At 36.1% G+C, this 21,073-nt stretch overlaps 2 protein-coding genes across 4 annotated transcripts; one reads left to right on the top strand and one right to left on the bottom strand.

Moving 5' to 3' along the window:
* The first annotated feature begins 3,872 nt into the window (after positions 1–3,872).
* LOC115445113 lies at positions 3,873–21,063 on the top strand. 3 transcript variants are annotated; one of them, XM_030171214.2, is made up of 17 exons: positions 3,873–4,041; positions 8,167–8,298; positions 8,525–8,721; positions 9,689–9,830; positions 9,975–10,068; positions 12,647–12,826; positions 13,138–13,302; positions 13,494–13,659; positions 13,914–14,060; positions 15,164–15,373; positions 15,730–15,964; positions 16,122–16,262; positions 16,387–16,506; positions 16,896–17,088; positions 18,327–18,542; positions 19,212–19,400; positions 19,862–21,063. In XM_030171214.2, the coding sequence occupies exons 2-17, from the start codon at positions 8,168–8,170 to the stop codon at positions 20,030–20,032; spliced, it is 2,697 nt and encodes an 898-aa protein (XP_030027074.2). In that variant the 5' UTR covers positions 3,873–4,041; position 8,167; the 3' UTR covers positions 20,033–21,063. The 3 variants fall into 3 exon arrangements, with proteins under 3 accessions (XP_030027074.2, XP_030027073.2, XP_030027075.2); XM_030171213.2 differs by lacking the exon at positions 3,873–4,041 and adding an exon at positions 4,561–4,813; XM_030171215.2 differs by lacking the exons at positions 3,873–4,041; positions 18,327–18,542 and adding an exon at positions 4,564–4,813.
* LOC115445118 (GTP:AMP phosphotransferase AK3, mitochondrial) lies at positions 5,487–7,476 on the bottom strand. The gene has a single exon (XM_030171221.2). It carries the CDS (start codon positions 7,042–7,044, stop codon positions 6,388–6,390), a length of 657 nt encoding a protein of 218 aa, XP_030027081.2. The 5' UTR covers positions 7,045–7,476; the 3' UTR covers positions 5,487–6,387.
* Positions 21,064–21,073: the final 10 nt, after the last annotated feature.

The raw sequence follows: 21,073 nt of genomic DNA, 5'->3' as shown, positions 1-21,073 counted from the left end.
GTCCCGCGAAAGCTAGTGTAACATAACAGGCCAGCATATCATCGAGGAGTTTCGAATAGTTTCCCTAACTATCGGCTGGGGTGGCGGCGCGGCGCGGCGGGCCGGGTGAACCACGCACTGGGGTGAAACGTGATAGGGTAACTACAAGTTGATTTATATAGCATTAACGATGTTCGAACATCGAACAGTTTTTACTAAACACTTATCGCAACTTTGTTAGTTTAATAATAAAGATTGAATTTTAGCCCCAGTGACAAATTGTTGTGTTTGCCCAATTTATGGAAAAAAATATTGTATAATGACACAATACATAATAGTAATACGTAGCATAATTCAAAACAACAAATTATGTTGTTTTAATTAGTAAAATGTTCTTTCAGGCATAGAGCGTACATCTCTATCAACGATCCTCGGTACGTGATGTCAACCAAAAAATTGCAGGAAATATTAATTCCTGAAATATACGGTCAAAATTTGATATCATAATATTAGAGATATAAATAATGATTACTACGATCATAATTGATATATACCACATTATGTAAACCCGTCGTAGACACGTAGGTAGAACTTTGATCATTTAATAGTAAGCATCAAACTATTGCATGTTAGATACGGCGTCCAATTATCATCTCGAATTATACACGCTTTAGTTTAAAAACAGACAGATGAAAGAATTATTTATAAGTTATAAGCACTCATACTCCATCTCTGTTACAAAATCAAAGATTCTACCTACTTCATTTTTAACCTAGCATATTTTTTACACTTTCACCTATCTATGGTTAATGAATATTTACGCTGTAACGTGATTTTTAAATAATTGCTTATTTCCTTCACTTTATCTCATTAAGAAATTGAACTATGCTACGTAACTCAACTTTGATTAAGCTGCTGTTTAATTGAATAAGTTGAACTTCGTTATTTTTGTAGCCCTTGCAGAAATAACCTTTTTTTTCGTTGTATCTACTTACATCGATTTTATACAAAAATCATTTTACTCATTTCAGTTTGTAAGTCCATATTCTTATATCTTATACAACTAAAGTAATAAATGATATGAAAATATTACCTTCACTTACAAACTAATCATTTTTGTCATAAAATACATTCAGTTGCATTGCAATAAAGTACGCATTGTCTCTCAAACCTATTGTGGAACCTTGAAAAACACGGAACTATTCCAAATTGCAAACTACCTTTGGCATTTTGCGTGACCTTTAGCGGAGGCTGGCGCCTGGCACTGGGGTAATCATGTCCGCGACAGAGGTCGATTTTACTAGGACAGCAGGAAGATGGAAGATGTTTATAGCATTTTTGCACTGAACACACACGAACTCGTGTTCCGCAATTCTAAGTGATTTTTCTATTTTCATTTATTTTCTACTTTTAAAACAAAAGTAACTGTGTTACAGCAAGCAAGTATGCTGACCGATGTTTATTTATGTTATGTAGTTAATTACTCTTATGACCTATAATACTACGAATTTGATTTAAATTTCAACGTTCTTATATGTTCCAATGGAAAGTGATACTGGAAGGGTTCTTTTTTAGGTACGGAACTCAAATAAACATTAAATAATAATAAAGATTGTCTCGCACTTACATCATCTTGTTTCAAAAAGAAAAACTCTAAAATAAATAAACTTATTATCACGTGGCCTAGCTACTAGGGTTTCATAGAAAACAACAGGCCGAAATTACCTGATTTTGTTACCTTTGATTTAGCTGATTCGTTTTAAAAGGCACGTGGGTTGAAGAAGCCTAATAATAATTACATGACTTGTTTAATGTTTCTTATTATAGACGAGTGACAAAAATAAATTGTTCTCTGACGTAAAAATAAGGCTCTATTTTAATTATTGTTAGCAAAGTATTCCAGTTTAGGTACAATAATAAGCCCTTTGTGTAAGTTTTCCAATTTAAATACACACGTGCGATATTCGCTGTACTGCTTTGGGTTCAGAATGAAATGTCATGGGACGGAAATAAGCTATCAGGCCGTGGGGGAACGAGTAACTTTTCTGTCTACCTCTTCACAAATTAGTTGGGGACATCCTATAATTTGTCGTGTAGTGTAAGTGTTACAAACTATTATTAAGTAATTATTATCATGCACTTGTTATATTGTTGCTTAATAATTTTCGAAAAAGCTTATGTGTAAGTAGATCTATCAGTTCATCGCCATAAAAATACATTATTAATAAATAATACATAAATAATAAATTACTTCATGACAGCCAAGAAGTGAATTCAGAATTTGAAATTTTATGTTAGATGGGTCGCGGCCCAGTCAACTTTAAAAAATCGGTATAATGAATTACGAAGGACAGCTTTATGCACTTAGGAAAAACACTCCGCCCAAGTTGGGCGCCCAACAGCGCTCGCATAGGGCGGCAATGCTTTCCACGGGCGCGGAACCTACCAGGATATAATGAACGTATAGAGCTAACAACAGCACTTGCCACGTTGGAAAAGCTCGAAAGACAAGGACGAACGATCTAAAAAGGCATTAAGCATGCGCACGAACTTTTACGCATTTCACATACTTCAATCAACAGTTATCGGAATAACGTGGGATGTGGGAATTTTAATGTAATCGGTGATTTCAGTAGTGAAATTACGAAGATTGGATTTATAACGTAAATACAGAACCTAATATAAAAATTACTGAATTTATATAAGGATGGTTAAAATTCTTGCTTAGCCATTTACGAATTATCCAAATGCATTATTATATTAGAGATGATATATATTAAATATTACGAATCCCCCTGAATTGTTTTCTTTTTGATATTTATGAATAATAATTAAACTACATATTTACATCAATGTATAATTATGATCTTAATGGTCAAAAAACGGTATCTTCTTACTTCTTAGTTTTGATACAAGCATACATGACTATATACGACCATGTTTTGGTTCGATTCCCAAAGGTACAAGTAGGTTTTGAGATCGACGCACTGTAACCGTGAATTCTTCTGAAAGAATGATGACGTCAAGCGGACGGGCTGTATACGCCAAATCTGTTTTCATGTTACGTCGACCCCAGACCCCCGTGGAGACGTAATAACATGATAAGGATAAGGAATGATTAATCATATTAGAACCAAATTATAGTTTGTGTATGTAAATACATGTAATGCCTTGTAACGATATAAGCAAGGAACCCTATGCATAAGTATTAAGTTTCCATTAATTATAAATAAAAAGTATGAAGGATAGATGATTGTAGATGATAGCTCTAAAGTATATTATGTACTGGAGTATAAATTTTGCCTGAATATTAAAATATTCAACATAACAGAGACAGTAACTTTTAGGACAATTATTATAGAAATAATTTGATTTAATCTAAAATGAAATCTTAATAACGTAATGAATCAGAGGAAATAGGTCCTGTAATAAATGATGCCTCCGTAATTATGTAACAAATGCTAGCTGTGATATATATAACTAAGTTACTACAGTGATTCTAGACTTTATTGATTTCTATCACACTTTTAATCTCTCGGAGCACATGTTTAGAAGATGTTTAAATGTGCAGATATTGTTTCTATAATTAAATATATCTGACACTCTTAATACATATTCTAACTTTTAAAAATCTTAACAACCGTATGAAAATTTACCCCGTTGCTGACGCAAGTCCTTGCTGCTTTCATGTTTCATTTTACGTAATGGCTCGGGAACAGCCACGACATTTCACGATGCCCGTTTTTAGGGAGCGAGTTATCGAGCATTGGGCGTCGTACGGCGTCGTAGGTCATGACGCGACCGACGAGTGACGTCACTCAGAGGGTGGAGGGTGCGACAGCCGGCACAGGGCAAGGGTAGTCACCCCCCGGCGAGTCGTTCGACGGCGTCAGTATAGCCTGGCTCCTCAACCAGCTCAGACACGTCGTTACGCTTACCTTTATTTACACCGTACAGATAACCTCTTACTCGGATGCAACACCTGAATATGGGAACAATTGTTCAAAAGTTGCCTTCAGAATCTGCACAAAATACAATAACGTATTAGTGTACTACTGGACAGTGAGTGAAAAGTTTATAAAGTTTGTTGTGCACCAAAACATTAATCTCGCTTGTTTATAATTCTACTTGACAGAAAGTTTATAAGACTTTTATAATTATTAATACATAGATCCACTCTCAGTAAAATCATTAATTCCAATATATATAACTGGTGTGTATGTGCAATGTGCATCATAAATACACGTGCTATATCGCTCAAATTTATTTTGTTAGTTAACATCAAACCTAGGTATTTCTCCCATATGTCAATTTTAATCTGCCAAAGTCTAAAAATAAGAGCGAGTAACCTAGTTAATCTGACCATGAAACGCCGCTCCATGTGGAAAACTTATCCATTATCTTCGTGTCAGCGATAAACAGTTTTAAATAGATAAACAAAAAGTTAACAACCCATGATATTGATAACTGTATTTGATGTGGAATTAAAAGATGACCTAAAAGAAGTAATAACAGGGACTACGACTTCTGTTAACCGAAACTTTTTATTTACAATCTAATTTCAGCGCCGATGCACGAAAGCAGCTAAAAATAACTGGGGTTTTCGCGCTCGCGTCTCACTCGCTACCGCCGGACCGCGTTTTCACTCACTACACTATTTCTGTCTTATAGGAAAGCAATAAGATATTCATTTTTGCAAAAAAATGCCAGTGGAAGTTTCGTTGTTAGACAATGAGAAAAGTGCGTAAAAGAAGTCCAAAGTCGCTTCGCGACAGTGATTTAAATGTTTGAGTGACTACAAAATCTTATGCTTGAACATCGACTTATCTACGAGGTAAAATAGTGTTGAATATTCAAAACATTTGTGTTTAAAAAGCAATTCTTAAAATACATCACATTAATGAAACCCAAGGAAGCTTTTCCTCACAAATTCTGCGTCAATTTTATAATTTTTTAATGTAAAAAATCATATTTAAGGACGTGTCGTATTTGGGAGGCAGAAGATAAATACATTTACTATACCATCATTATGCCATAAACCGGGTACTATGATGCGATTGATTGAATTCGGTAATACAAATACGTTAGGTAAAACACTTAAATTTCAAAGTTTTTTAAACATACTATAATGCGTCTGTTCTTACTCTGATGGTCATAACAATTGTATTACGTACCCTTTTCATGTCAAATTATAATATGATCATACCAATTATTGACTGTTCATAAAATAAAAATAAACAAATTAGTTGTGCCAAGTTCGAATGAGATAAAATGTATGGCAGACGACCTCGGTGATAATACTTATTTACCAATGACGTGTCGATTATTGCTTTATAACATAGAGAAAACGAAACTTACACCCAGCGTTAAACCATTCTCGATTAGATTATTATAAATAAAATAATTTGCAATCAAAAGTAATTAAATGTAAATTAGCTAAAAATCATTAAATAGAATATCTAATTATTTAGGGAAAGTACATAAATCTTAAATTTAAAAACAAAAAATAAACGTAAATACGTGTTTATTCGGGCAAAACAACAAGTACAGAGCAAATTTATAACATATGAAGAGTAAAATATAAAGTGTATATAAAATAAATAAAACTTAATACTAATGTTGTGAACATATTTGTGCTTATTTGTTACAATAACAATATGTATTGTATATCACTGTACTAAAACTACACTAGGTCTACACTCTACATCAATAACAATTCCTTCAAGCTTCTGTATTTATATAAATATTGCCCTTCATAAGGCACTATAATGACAGCTTTGCCTTTCTACATTCGAATTTAAGTACATTTTATAAGATATTGGAAAACAGGAACCCAATTTAGTATAATTTGAATGAGGAATCACACGAATATGTTAAAATTAGAATAATTTTGTAAGACAATTATAGACAACTGCAAATGAAAAAAACATTCATTTGATTTTGTTGAGCTACCATATTGATTTGTATTTTGAATATTGCATTATGTGAATACATTACACACTATATAAGAACAATTATAGTATTGTCAGAATAATTATTCATTGTTTTGTATTTGCCATTTTTACTTAACATGTAACAGAACAAAATTAAGAACAAAGTTGTAAAATAAAAATATACCCATATACAATTATTAACTATACACATACAATTCCATAAAATTTTGTATACCAAATTAAAACATAACAAAAATCCACACAAAGTAAATTTGATTTACTTTTCAACAAATTTATCACAAACATGATAATAAAGTTATTTTGTATATCACGCATACATTATTGTATATTGGTAATATTTTGAATAGCAAAGTAATACATAAAAAGCAACCAGTATACAAATATAACATTTTTATATCTTAGCACCCATCACATTACTAATCTACAGCAATACAAACCATTGCTACTACTACATCTACATCTTAAATATTGGATCTAAATAAGTTGTGACTTTTGGCCAGATTTCATCTGATGTGCGTCCGGGAAACTCTTTCAGTATGCCGATATCCTTGTAAAAATCAATTACAGGCCGAGTTATACTGTCGTAGATCTCAAGCCTTTTCTTAACTGCTTCAGGCTTGTCATCTGGTCGTTGGACCAAGTCTTCTCCTGTGATATCATCTTTGCCGTCAACTTTTGGTGTGTTAAAACCAATGTTATACACCCTTCCCGATGGTAAATGCACCCATCTGTTTTTCACTCGGTCTATGATTACATCAAAAGGTACAGCAAGGTTCAAAACCACATCAACTGGCTGAACCTTCCACAGGGCTTGTGCTTGCCCCACTGTTCTTGGGAAACCGTCCAATAACCAAGGCTTATTAGGAACCTTATCTAACTCCGTAATCATAAACTTTATCATTACATTATCTGGCACAAGTTTACCTTCGTCCAAATATGCTTTTACTTCCTTTCCCAAGTCCGTCTGCCTTTGTATGTGGTCTCTGAGTTTGTCTCCACTTGATATGTGTTCTACATTGTATCTTTTTACAATACGTGATGATATGGTGCCTTTTCCTGATGCTGGAGCACCAAGAATTAAAGCTTTAAGAAGCTTCGACTTCACAGTCATGTTTTCTTATCGAACTTTGTACTCCGACAGTGTTGATAGCATTTCGTTACGTAGATATGACCGATCGTTTAATCATTGCGGTATTGAGCCCAACGACCTTGTTTGTAGAAACTGCTGTATTGATTTAAACCAATTTAAACTCTAACAATGGATTATTCGCGTATTTTATACTGTAGAAACTCATTAAATTCAAATTACCATAAATTCGCAATAGCGATAAATATTTCGTAAGGGAACACTTACATAAACTGTATGAAAGTAACCTCACAAATTATTTTAAGTAACAGCCCTTGAGCCTATTTGTTGTATCGACATCTATATGTTTAGTAATCTTAAATAACTTAACAAATATTACATAAATAAACATCTAATAAAATATAAATACATTCAACAATACACCGCCATTGCGCCAGTTCTGGCACCACAGCTTAAAAATAATTTACAAGCCCAAATGTCAAACGTTAATGGCAGCGTTCAAATAATGGGTCACATTTTGCTCGTACTCATTTCGTCTCTACGTTTATAATAACGAAATCTGTGCCAACAAAGTAAATCTTTTAATGAATTTTAACATATTAATATAATTTCGTAATATAATTTTGTAAAAAAATGCATACGTATCATTAGTATCATCATAATTTATATGTTAAATTATGAACACATTTTTTGGATTTATAGATAAGCTCGCATGCACTAAGTTTTCCCGCCTTTTGAACGTTATTGAATAAACCGCGAATTTTAAAATAAAATGAAGCAATCGGGTATTAAGTTGTCTAGCCACATTATTTTTAAGTTTACCAAAAGATCAGGTACTTATTCATATTATTGCATACTAAAACTCATTATGGTATTATTGCATACTAAAACTCATTTTTGAGTAGGCACATTACAGTTTCATTTATTTATCTGAATAGTATATGATACTTAGTAAATATTTACCTTATAATTTCAATAAAGTTTAATTTATTTTGACCCTCTGATTCTGATTCTCATGTTTTATGACACTTCTTCTACAAAAACTCATTCATTTGTTTATATTATGGATTGAATAATTTCAAAATTTCAAATGTGTTATGTTATGAGTTACGAATGCTACTACAATTGGCGGATATTTTTTTCCAGAATGGCGCTTGTAATGCTTCCATGTGAACTCCCATGGTGGACCTCGGTGCAACGTCACCTAAAGCATCTCTTACTGGCATCTTCACCAGCAAAACTTACTGCTAGCATGCTCAAAATACATGATATGTGCAAGTGAGTGTCTTTATATATTGTATTTATATTCAAAGCGACTGTAGACTTATAGAAAAAAATGTACATAAGAATGAAATATAAAACGACCACTGGTTTTCGCTTACATCTATCCCTATTATACAATTTCATTGGCGAAACATAATCTATAATAACAATGTCGTCAATCACTTGTTTACCATAGTGTTACCCCGTAATTATAATAATTTATTCCTATGACTCGCACTAGTATCGGCATAGACCCAGACGACGATGTCAGAGACCCGGATCTGCTGAAGGGCCTCGAGCAGTTCTTCGAAGAAGAGATGACGGAAGAGGAACGCAGACATTTCCTTGACAATACTATTAGGATTATGGTGAACAGAGCGCTGCATCTAAAAAGATGGCGCCCGCCTAAAGGGCTCATGTTTAGTTTACAGCAACAAAGTAAGTTATTTACTGTCAACGGCCGATTTCAATATTCGAATCGCATCTGCAGGTCAGTCGTTAAATGGACCAATCAGAATAAAGTTTGTTCTACATTACTTACATGATTCGCTTGTTCTTAAGATTGATTCGAAGATAGCGATTTGGATATTTTATTGCTATAAGCGATGATGAGAATATTGCTATTGTTTATCGAATTTTTAACAACCCACATTAAAGTGAAATTATTTTGTTAATTTTATCGCTGTTTCTATATTATAATTTTGTTCCGAAACTTCGATGGCTGCAAAGTCTTAAATCCACAAAATAGTTTTATTTTAATGTCCAGCATTCACGTAACCAGATATCATTATATCAGCTCATATGTCAATTTTGTTGCTAACCGGCCCATTAATAGTCGCAAACAGGAATTGGTTGTTTGACGATTCCCACAAATTGGCAATATTGGAATGGGTCATTATTTTATTAAGAGTGCGTTATGTATTTTAGTACTTATATCTTGTATCGGATTCCCTTTCGGAAAATTTCACCTTTCGCTACTGCTGTAGAGAATTATATCGACTATACGATACCGAGTAGCTAACTACCACTTTTGGTAAATATGTTTCAATTGAATAAAATTGCGTTAGCCTACGTCACGGGTTCAACCACACTCGACCTTCAGGAGTTACGTGTGCATTTATTGATATAACGATGAAGGGAAACAGATGTTTGAAAGTTTAAATTCTCCCGAGTGCTTTAAAAGACTTGGTACTACAATCTTTAAATGTTTAAATTTTAGATCCTTTGTTTGTAGTTAAATGTTTTTTTTTGTGTCTGTGCCCTATCCAGGACAAGGGATCTTTTTGTATTGTTTTTTTTATTTTTACTTTTTTTTTTTATTTTTTCATTTACTCATAATATATTTTAAATGGTTAAATGGTTGAAGTCTATTACGCATAATTGTAATGAATAATATTGTTTCCAGGTGACGTAACAGAACTGGATTATAATTTCGTGTCGTCGCTCATAGCTCACGCATTCTTCTCCACTTTCCCGAAAAGGACGCTCAAAACGCATCCAACTTTACAAGACTTTAATTTTACACATTTTTTTAAGAATTTACATAGGTCAGTGTTTATTTATTGATTATAATCATGTCTAAACATAACACAATGGAAACTGAACTTTTAAAATACATTGGATGTTGTGACGCAATTTTATCTTAGTGTGGTTTAGCGAACATGTTAATTAAATATTATTTCTTGTTACAGAAAATCACAAAGGAACAAGTTAAAAAGCTTACTCCATTACTTCGAGTGGTTAGATAAGAATAGTAATGAAGGCTCTATCAAAATAAGCAGACAGGTAATAAATTTATTATTTATTTTAATACACGGTTTTCTTATACGGACAAGACAAAGTGGCTCCACTTCATCTGATGGTAAGTGAAGTGGGGTGCGTTAGAATGTCGATTGGCGAGAGATGATTACCCCTCAACAGTCGACACAATTATGTCATTGCGTTATTAAATTAAACCAACACACAACCAAAAGTCTGTTCCATTTGTTTATAAAAGAGGTGAGATAGTATATCAGCAATAGCATAAGTTGTTTCGGATAGAGAAACTCATACGTATTAAATGATTGGCATTATAGGTGCATATTCCAGCGGAGTTTTTTCTAATAAATAATTAACTATTTTGCGTTCGAAAACTCTTCTCGTAAACCAGCCGTTGTTGCAAAGTAGTTGCAAGTGATCGTAGCACGACTGTTCGTGTATCAAAGAAACCATACAAGTGATTATTTTACTTAGCCTCAAAGACCTTGATTACATTATTAATGAGATTTTCACGCAGCTTATAATTTGACCTCGAAAAAGAGTATTAAACTTAATCTAAATTAACCAAAATAATTTTCTCAAAATCCTCTCAAGAGCTTAAAGCTCGTAACTAGATGCCTCCCACATAACTGTTAAGAGTAACGCGTCTCGCCCCCGCGGCGTGCCTTTGACTAAGTGACGCAGGTTGTGGAAAGGTCTCCGCTGTCGCCTCCGCGCCCCACTCAGCTGTGCTAATACTCGTAAAACTACAGGGTGTGTAATAACAGCGTCGTATGTTGTCTTGTTTGAGCATTACATGGTTGACACTTACAAGTCCTACCAACGCCTACAAGTTATAGTAAATGTCAAATTTAATTGAAACTTCTTAGATATTTTTTTCTAATACACATTCCCGGTATCTAGGTCGTTAATATTATGATTAAGCGAACAATAAGATTGTTAATACTTTTGAAATTTTACCTTTACAATTACCCACATTAATGGAATCACCCGCACTTTAGTATTCTTGCAAAAAAATCCTTATAAAAAATAAAATAAAACGGGTTTACTTTATTTCACACACACAAAAAATGTCTCAATTAAATTGTACGTGTAAAGGCGATTTGAAGTTTTGAATTTGTTGAGCTACTTTTGTGGCTGATTGTACCCATATCTAAATGTCTTATAAATTTGCGCCCGGCGTCAACAAACATACTCTTTTCTTCATATTAGTAAAAAGTTCCAATATTTTTATTTAAATTTGATAAATTTCCTACTTATAGAGACTTGAGTCCTTTAAGTCTTCCGCATCGTAAGTAATAGTTGCGGCATTGCGTCGGGTGGAACACCCTTCGATATTGATTATCTACGTCACAATCACTACTTACTGAGTTCATGGTCGAAGTAGCAGATGTTCTTGCCAAATACTGTCTCATATCAATATCATAAACAGAAGATAGAGTGTTATCGTAACAAACAAATAGATGAGACCAACGACGCCGCTGTTCAAAACCATAGCTTTCTTTCGTATAAGTCAAAAGAGCAGCGATAGAGTTAAAAACAAACAAATAAACAAATTACTATAACATTATGGAAAGAAAGAAATATAAAACTTTGATTGCAAATGAATAATTTAAATGAATTCATGAAATTTAAGATGTGAAGATTCGGTTTTAGAATATAGCTGCATAGGAATATTAGCGGTACCCTGAAAAGGTTATTAGCCCCAATAAAACTAATTCTCTTCATGCTATTCAGCGTTGGCAGAGACATTATGAGAATTGATATAATAATAAAATTCATGCAAATTTAATTCCATATTACACGCAAGTTAAAACTATATGAATACTTGATTATGGCTTCGTGCTAGCTTATATCATGCTTGCTGTAAATGATTACTGTTTATCATCGTCCGTTTGTCTTAGAAATGATAAAATGGTATAAAAAATAATAATTTTGGTAAATAACAACATCATCAAGTTACTGTCGTCGGTCACCTACATATTTGTAAGGTTAACTACAATCCCTATAACTATTTCGTTGGTATAACACTTTCTAACTGTTACTCTTATATCGCCTAGACCAGTCATAGATCGTCCAAAATCCTTATCGATTTTTCAGTATCACTCAGTAATCCTCGAACTCTACCATATAGAGTAACAGATTCAATTTTAATTCCCAAATTAATATTGAATGTAATACCACGATCGTTTTACCAGAGATCAAGGTACCTTTGACCCTTCGTAAATTAATAAAATTTAATCAAATCAACCAAATCAAAAGAGCAGCGATAGCCTAGTTGGGTGTGGAGCGGAACACTACTGATTTTTCAAAAGTTATGTGTGTATTCTTTGTGAATTATCGCTTGCTGTAATGGTGAAGGAAAACATCCTGAGGAAACCTAAATACCTGAGAATTTATCTATAGGAATTTTGAGGGTGTGTGGAGTTTACCAATCCGTACTAGGCCAGCATGGTGGACTAAGTCCTAATTCCTCTCTGTAGTGGAGAAGGCCCGTGCCCAACAGTGGGACAGTATATAATACAGGGCTGATTATATTATTGTAGTATAAATAAATCCGAATTGGATTCATCCAAACTTTCACTTGAGAATAAATCCCTTGTAGGTAATGACATCAAAGCAGTGGTTGACGATAGAAGACTGGCTGGAGTGCACGCTGCCGCTGTGCAAGCTGCTGGTGCGTCACGAGGGCTGCCCGGAGCGCTGCGAGAACGACGACGCCATCAGGATATGCTTCGCGTCCAGCAGGATCGGGGGGAACGTGCTCATCGATGGAGAAACACAGGTCAGCACTCTTGTAACGAACTTCTTCTATACTTCATTCAAATTAAGCACACATGTACTGGATAAATGTGATTGGAAGAATTTGTGAATATTCTTTCATTACGTTATTGAATTTGCGAAGATTTTCTATTAGATAGGTCACTGAATGTATTTGGATGAAATTTGTCACACTGATAAACCATGTCCTCAATGGGCTAATTTTGTGTAAAGTATAAAAGGGACCTCTGGAAGGCCTTTTACACGGTCAGCGTCACGAGAAACATTTGGTAGTAAATTAATGATAAATATTTGTATTTTTTTAAATTTTTCCAGGAATCCTTATCAATGTTTATGATGCCCGAGTTGCTGTCGACAATGTTGTCCGTGGAAGCGTTAGAAGATAACGAGGTGCTAAAAGTAGAGAACGTTAGAATGTTTAGTAGGATATACGATAAGAAACAAAAGACTAATGTGGAAATACTCGAAGAACCTAAAACGGTACGTGCCTATCTGCATTAGTATCATTAAAAAGCAATATTTATTATTGTGATTTGTATGTAGAGGCAATCCTTGGACTTGCTGAACTGATTACAAATTAAAATTGATACCACACAGTGTATACTCTTAATATACGTAAATATTAAAGTGACTAAATAAATATTAGTAATTGCATCATTTTCATTACTCAGGTAACAGTATGTCTAATGGATGCGGAAGACTACAACGCACTACCACTGGGACAGTGGGAGGAAGACAATGTACTGCGAGAATTGAACAAGTGTCTGCTCGCGTTCCAACAGACGCCCATGAAGAGCAAAGAGAACGCGAGGCATGAACGACGCTTATCACCCATTGGTATAAACTTCATTACTTTACCATAGTCAGAGAAGAAAAACTAAATATAACTAACTGTCTGACTTTAAATCTGAAAATGGTTTCTGTGAGAATTGTTACGGGTTCTAAGATGCATAAGAACAGCCGAGCCCAACAAAAGTTTTATAAATATTCAAATGATAGATGCTTAGTCGAAACTAAATTTTATAAAAATTCCATAATGGTTGAGTTTGCAAATGTTATTCAATAGTAATGATATTGTGTGTGTATGTCAGGCGAGTCGTTCAGCCACACGCCGCCGGAGGTGGAGGCGACGGTGGTGGTGAAGCAGGCGTCCTCGTGCAGCACCATCAACAGCTGCCACAGCCGCAGCCCCTCGCCGCACAACTACTGCGCCGCCACCCTCAACCTTAACGACCCTAGTACGTAATCTATACTATTATATAAAGCTGAAGAGTTTGTTTGTTTGTTTGTTTGAACGCGCTAATCTCAGGAACTACCGGTCCGAACTGAAAAATTCTTTTTGCGTTGGATAGCCCTTTGTTCGTGGAGTGCCATAGGCTATATATCATCACGCTATACCCAATAGGAGCGGAGCAGTAATGACTAAACTCAGGAACTACCGGTCCCAATAGAAAAATTATTTTTGCGTTGGATAGCCTTTTGTTCGTGGAGTACTATAGGCTATATATCATCACGCTATACCCAATAGGAGCGGTGCAGTAATGGCTAATCTCAGAAACTACCGATTCAAACTGAAAATATCTTTTTGTGTTGAATAGTCCTTTGTTTGTGGAGTGCTCAAAGTTATATATCATCACGCTATGGCCAATAGGAGCGGAGCAGTAATGTCTAATCTCAGGAACTACCGGTTTCAACTGAAAAATTCGTTTTGTGTTGGATAGCCCTTTATTTGTGGAGCGCTATAGGCTATATATCATCACGCTATGACCAATAAGAGCGAAGCAGTAATGAAACATGATGCAAAAACGGGGACAATTTATTAGTTTTGAGAGCTTCTGTTGCGTGCGCTGCGTAATCGGTTAAAGTTATGCAACAATAATGTATGACGGGATTGTTCCTCTTAAAAAGTTCTACAAAAATATATCATAAAACAAAGTCCCCCGCTGCATCGGTCTGCCGGAACGTGTTAAACTCAAAAACTACCCAACGTATTAGGATAAAATTTGGTATGGAGACAGTTTGAGACCCTGGGAAGAACATAGACTCCCGGGAAAATATATATCGTGACTTTTATAACGGAAAACTTTAGCCCGAAAAACTTTATAACGCGGGCGGAGCCGCGGGCAAAAGCTAGTATGTCATACTCGGGACCCGTAGTATAGGTTCCCTAGTGCCTCTCCTTATTCATTCGGACATAAGGTATAAAGTTATGTATTTTGAACCCATCAGAATTACCATTTACGTAGTATCATGAACGTCTCCAAATTTATTGAAGGCATTCTAATTAATAGACCTGGAATTAGAACATAATTGATTACGATGTTTGATTACATGTCCTCAGGTGTAGAACTATCGAAACGCAAGTGCTGGTTGTCTCCGGACGGGGGTACATTGAACAACAGGCGCGGGAGGTTCATAGTGCTTGGCTCATCCGGCGAGTGCCTGCCGGTGACGCGATCAGGCCAGGCCGACGCGCAGGAGGACAGCCTCTACTCCAGCTGCAACTCCAGCGACGACGAGTACCACAGCGCCAACGGCAGTTTCGACTACGGTAACGCTTAAAAGCCGCATGAGATGATGCTTCTACATATTTAAAAATATCGCTAAGTATGCAATTTCTGAACTTTACTTTGAACGATGACTCCACATTTGCTTTTATGTAGGGATTTGCTGATTTAGCCTCGTTGTGAACATTGAGGGTAATCATTTTAAGATTGCAAACAGAGTAGAGTGGCTGGACCATATATTTATATATCTCTAGAAAAGTGTGTAAGAGTCAATTTACCGACTATATCGTGAAGCTGTCCTAATAGTAAAAAATATAGTTCGTGTATAAGTATTCCCAAAAAAAATGAACAAAACTTATTGACCACATTATTTAAAAATAATAAAGACCCACTTTCGTAGGAAGCGAAGACGAAGGCAGAGGTGAAAGTGCGCGTCCCAATTCATTCCAATACACTAAGGAGTTGTCCACGGAGGAGAGGCGGTTGTCGTTCGCGGACCGGCTGAGGGAGGCACTGAGGAGAGAGGCTGAGAACTCCTGCTCCACCAGCACTACTGGCGACTGGTCCACTGACAGCAGCAGTTATGCAGTCGGGATCAGCATCTCTGGTGCTGGAGTCCATGATAAGGATATTAGGTGAGGATTTGAGGATGTTTATTGATTTTTACGTATTAAAAACTTATTGATTATTAAAAAGACCTTTTGTGGCAATTACTAATAAAACAATAGATTTTCATTCACACACGCAGTTACATTTCGTATATAATTTAGTCCTTCGAACTGTATTTTTCAGGGTAAAACGCGGAGGTTCCGTCGGCTTCGTGTTAACTGACAGTCAGGTTATGGGTAATGGCGAGTCCTCGCCGAGACACAGGCCGCTCGGCAAGAAGGAGACCGGAAACAGTTCCAAATATAGCTTCAGCACGGAATATACGTAAGTGCTTAATTATTAGAGACCTTCTTTTAGGTTTGAAATATCTTGTACAACGAAATCCTTTATAACGTTCAAGTCATCATTGTCAATAAAAAAAATGAGCACTAAGATGTATTATTAATAGTTCTGAACTGGAGGAGGTGTACGAACAGTTCAACCAGTGGCTGAACGATCCGATCATCGACGTCGACTCCACGGAACACAAGAACCGCGAGCTCGACTCCCGAGACATGGCTGTTATAAGGTAATTTACTAGTGTTATCTTTAACTTATTTCAGACTTGGGGTTTATTTTAGACCCACCTTTAACCTTTGGTACCTCTCCAGGGAGTCAAAGGGCTCATTGGGACGGACCTTGGTTTATTTTATCTTTTGGATAATTGCTTTTATACAAAAGAAGAATACTTGAAGAACTTTTAGAACATAAGTAATATTACATGCTATAAATATTGGACATCGCCTTCATAAATTCAAAGACTACTTTTGTTATCATTTATGTCTATACATAATTGTTATTATTATAGCGCCCTGCAACTTGCAAATAAATTGTAATTTGCTCATTATTAACCCCATCAATGTGTGTACATCGGAGTGGTATAGGCATGCGAGTGAGTAGTGCGTGGTGCGTGCGCAGGTTCGCGGGGTCGCTGCTGAAGCGCACGCTGAGCGAGTCGACGGCGCTGGGCGGCGGCGGCGCGCGCTCGGCGGAGGCGGCGGAGCTGTACGGGCGCGAGCGCGAGCGCGACAAGCCGCGCCGCCTCGCGCTCGCCGCGCGCTCGCTGTCGCTCGAGCTCGCGCGCCACCGCCACCGCCTCGCCGCGCAGCTGGTCAGTACGCACTCTGCCGCACTATACCTACTGCCACGTGCTGCAATACTACTATCATTATATCATTACTGCTGGAACTTTGGATGGACAAATAAGCGAAAGATCAACGACAACGCCAATGAACTGGATAAACTTAATATTATGTGTTACTCGAAATAATTATTAAGAAAATTATATCCTATCTTTTCTATTAACAAATATTAACAATTTTGATATTTTACTGTCCATTTTATATATCTGAGACGTGCTCCCGTTTTATACCAGGACGTCATCGAATTGGTCCGGTATAATACCTTTTTGTGGCAAATGTATAATGTTCTGGCTGTTTATGTTGCGAGATCACATATTTAATATATGTCTGTAGGTATGTATAGAATATACCGAAGCTTCAAATAAAGTAAATTTCTATATAAAATTAGAAACTTGAGCAATTCTAATTTCTGTTTATTGCAAAAATTTTTTGTTCATCGTTTAGATAAGTACTTCACGTTTTCTCATATTTTTATTACTCTAAAGTAGGTATGTGTATAATGTCTTTAGCAGTAGATATGTTTTAATACAGCTTTATGTTTAAATAAATAAAAAATAGAACTTTAACTATTTTTTAAAAACAAAAATAACCTGATTAAATTTTTTTGGCATGTATGTACTATTTATGTATATATGTATAATATGATGTACGCCGAAGGGAAGGCTACTTGTGGTTCTTATTATTGACAAGTATAATAAACTTGTCGTATCGTCATGTCGCTGTCGTATTCTTAATTAAGAATACATAAGGTACCTAGTCCTAACCGTTCCAAATTAATATTATTAAAAAAATCGAAGTATAACATATATATTTGGTCCTTCGAGTTTCTAAACCTGACTCGACACAAATTTTCCGTATTTCTACAACAACGGTACAAAAGCATTTTAAACGCACGAATATATCTAAAATAATAATTACCACGAGTATATTTTACCGTATTGGAATATAAAGCAATGAGCTATCTAATACAATATATTTTATTTATAGTACTAATTCATACTTTATATAGCTAAATTATATTTTTTTAGTATTGAATTCGTACGTAGCAATAAGACTAAGTATAGAAGGTGATAACATTCATGCTTAATGTCGGGGCAATTTTGACCCATACTTTCAATAAACAATTAACCAAACTGCCGCCAGTAAAGCATAGAGCTTGTACATACGCCTAAAAAGCTTGTATTGAACACACAATATGTTTTGACAGAAACGTAAAGTAAAAGAGTCTATACCGGAGGAAATACTAGAGAGCTCGCGCGAGCCAAGCGCTGACAACGGAGGGTCCACCGACACCGGCTCCACGCAGAGAGCCGAGCCGAGTGTCAGAAAGAAAAAACTAAACTGGGTCGTAAACATGATAGTCAGTACCCTAGAAGAGAATATTGAGTGCGAGCCGGTCACGATTAAAATATCCAAACCAAAGGTCAGAGGTTCGCTGTCGCTAATCCTCGATGTGCACTGATACTAACACGAAATGTCTTCGCTTTCTGTCGAAACATATTTGCATGCTGATCTCACACACGTGTTACCTACGATAGTTTTAATTCATAATCGCATGTTATATTCATAATAAGGTACCTACACATTTGAAATCAAGAGTTTACGTTTGCCTAGTCTAATTTCGCTTGTCAAAAAATATAGAAAATAAAAAATAAAATATTTTTCTAACAGACCTTTTTTGGCGACACACCAGTCACAATTATTTTAATGCATTCTTTATTTATGATTAATTTCATTAAATGTATCGATTACAGCGTTAACAGTCTCTAAGTGCATTCATAGTCTCAACGAGAAGTAGGGAGGTTCGTGATCACCTCAGAATTTTGATGCATATAATTATTTTTTAATACAACAAAATGACGTTACCGCCCATAAACCATAGCACCACCATTCCAAACTTCGAATTACCAAGCACTTATTTAATGTTGATAACCATCAGCCCAAATAGCTGCTCGTCATATCTATTTGTATAAACATCTAAACTCATAAATTGAGCGATAATGCACCGGCACCATCAACCAACCAGCTGAAGCAACGTACGGAGGCATCAGGCTGGTGCGATACACGTAATATGTTGGCATAACGTCTGCAGTTATCTCAGCTGGCCCACAAGATAGTGTCGGGCGGGTCGTGCCGGCCCGTCGCCACCGGCAACTGGGGCTGCGGCCGGCGCCAGCGCGGACACGCGCAGCTCAAGCTGCTGCTGCAGTGGCTCGCCGCCAGCGTCGCCGGCCTGCCCGCGCTCATCTACTACACCAGGGGCAACGAGACTCTGTTTAAGGTACCTAACTAACCCTCGCCGGGTAATGTTGCCACACACGTTTTGTATTCAAATAATATTTAAATTTCCAATAGGATATTATTTTTATTGCTTTGAATGGCGAGATGAACTTGCAGTTCACCTGATGGTTAGCGATACGGCCGCCCACAAACGGAAGAAACACCATCTAGCACCTTTAATTAAAACATGTTTTTGGTATTCCACTGTGCCTGCCATCCTAAGACATGAGATGTTAACTCTTATGTCCAGTAGCTACACTGGCTATTTATAGTTATTTTTCAATGGAAAATAAATTGTTTATGTACGTATTTAGAATAATTCTGAGCTCTACTTTGTGCTTCCTTGGCATGCAGGTACCTGTTGACGGTATCCGTCATTTATCCTATTTATATATACAGCAATTTATTTTGAAATCCATACCTTCTACACCATTACTGAGTACTACTGTGATGCCACTCCAGCTCGACACGCTGGTCCGCGTGCTGGTGGACCGGAAGTGGTCGGTGGGCCAGCTGGCGCGGGCGGTGCTGAAGTTCGCGCGACAGACGCTGCACGAGCCGCACGTCATCCCCGACAACCACTCGCTGTTCGACGAACTCATCGGCATAGAGAAGATCCCCGACGACACGTAACTAAGGCTCCGCTCTCGGAACTGAAGCTTCAAGGATTTCAACGAAGCTTGCTACTTTTTGTTTATAAAGACAATTTCCCGCCATAAGCAGTGTTTATATGTCGTAGGTGTAATCGCCGCCTTATAATACGACTAGATGCGAAAGGAGTTTTTGTACTTCCGTATACATGAGTAAGACAGACAAGAAAATAACGAAATCTGAAAGTATTTTGTTTTCATATAACGCCAATGTTTACCTCAGAATATAGCCTTATGTTACACTTACAAGTTCGCCAAAATACCATGTTTTAAGTCAATAACTAGCTTCAAGGTTATGAAGCTATCCGTACTGTAGTTTCTAGCCGTATTGTAGAGCAGTAAGTCACCTGCCCGCGACAGTCCCCAGCCTCCCTCACATGTACCACCACGATGCATTTATCACCCATCACGAAGCGGTGGTTCGATTGTGTCTTATTTTACATAATGTTTGTGGACTTTTAGATACTTTTTACGACATAGTTAAATAGAAGCAATATTAGCGTTTGACTCGATTAATCTTTAAAAACATATTTTTATACAAAACTATCAATTAAAGTACAACAATGATGTTTAATTGTAAGTTTTATGGAAACGTTGTTAACGAGTTAAAACATAATACGCCTAAGTGATTTTTAAATATTAAATATTGTAAATTAGGTAAGTAATTTTACATAATGTATGGAGGAGTGGTAAGTTAAGACTGTATATTACGTAATACGATATCAACTTACATTTTACCAATCTTGAACATTTTCTACTATCACGAATATATTCTAATGAAACATTCTTCGACACGTTTGTAAATATAAGACAAGTCCTTGTTTTTGCTTTAGTTTCATTGCTTATAAAATGTATTGTGGAGAGCGCCATCTGCACTCTGATGTCGATAATGCATAGACTTTACCTGTCTTAAGTCTTCCATAGCATGAATCTCAATGTGTCCAAAGTTTGTTAATTTTTAATAAATATAGAATTACCAAACGTGAGGATGCGAAATAAAATTACTTAATATGACATACGAGTA

The sequence above is a fragment of the Manduca sexta genome, chromosome 28, assembly GCF_014839805.1.
Source record: "Manduca sexta isolate Smith_Timp_Sample1 chromosome 28, JHU_Msex_v1.0, whole genome shotgun sequence".
In the NCBI taxonomy this organism is placed as follows: Eukaryota; Metazoa; Arthropoda; class Insecta; order Lepidoptera; family Sphingidae; genus Manduca; species Manduca sexta.
This window is presented reverse-complemented; position numbering and strand designations above follow the sequence as displayed.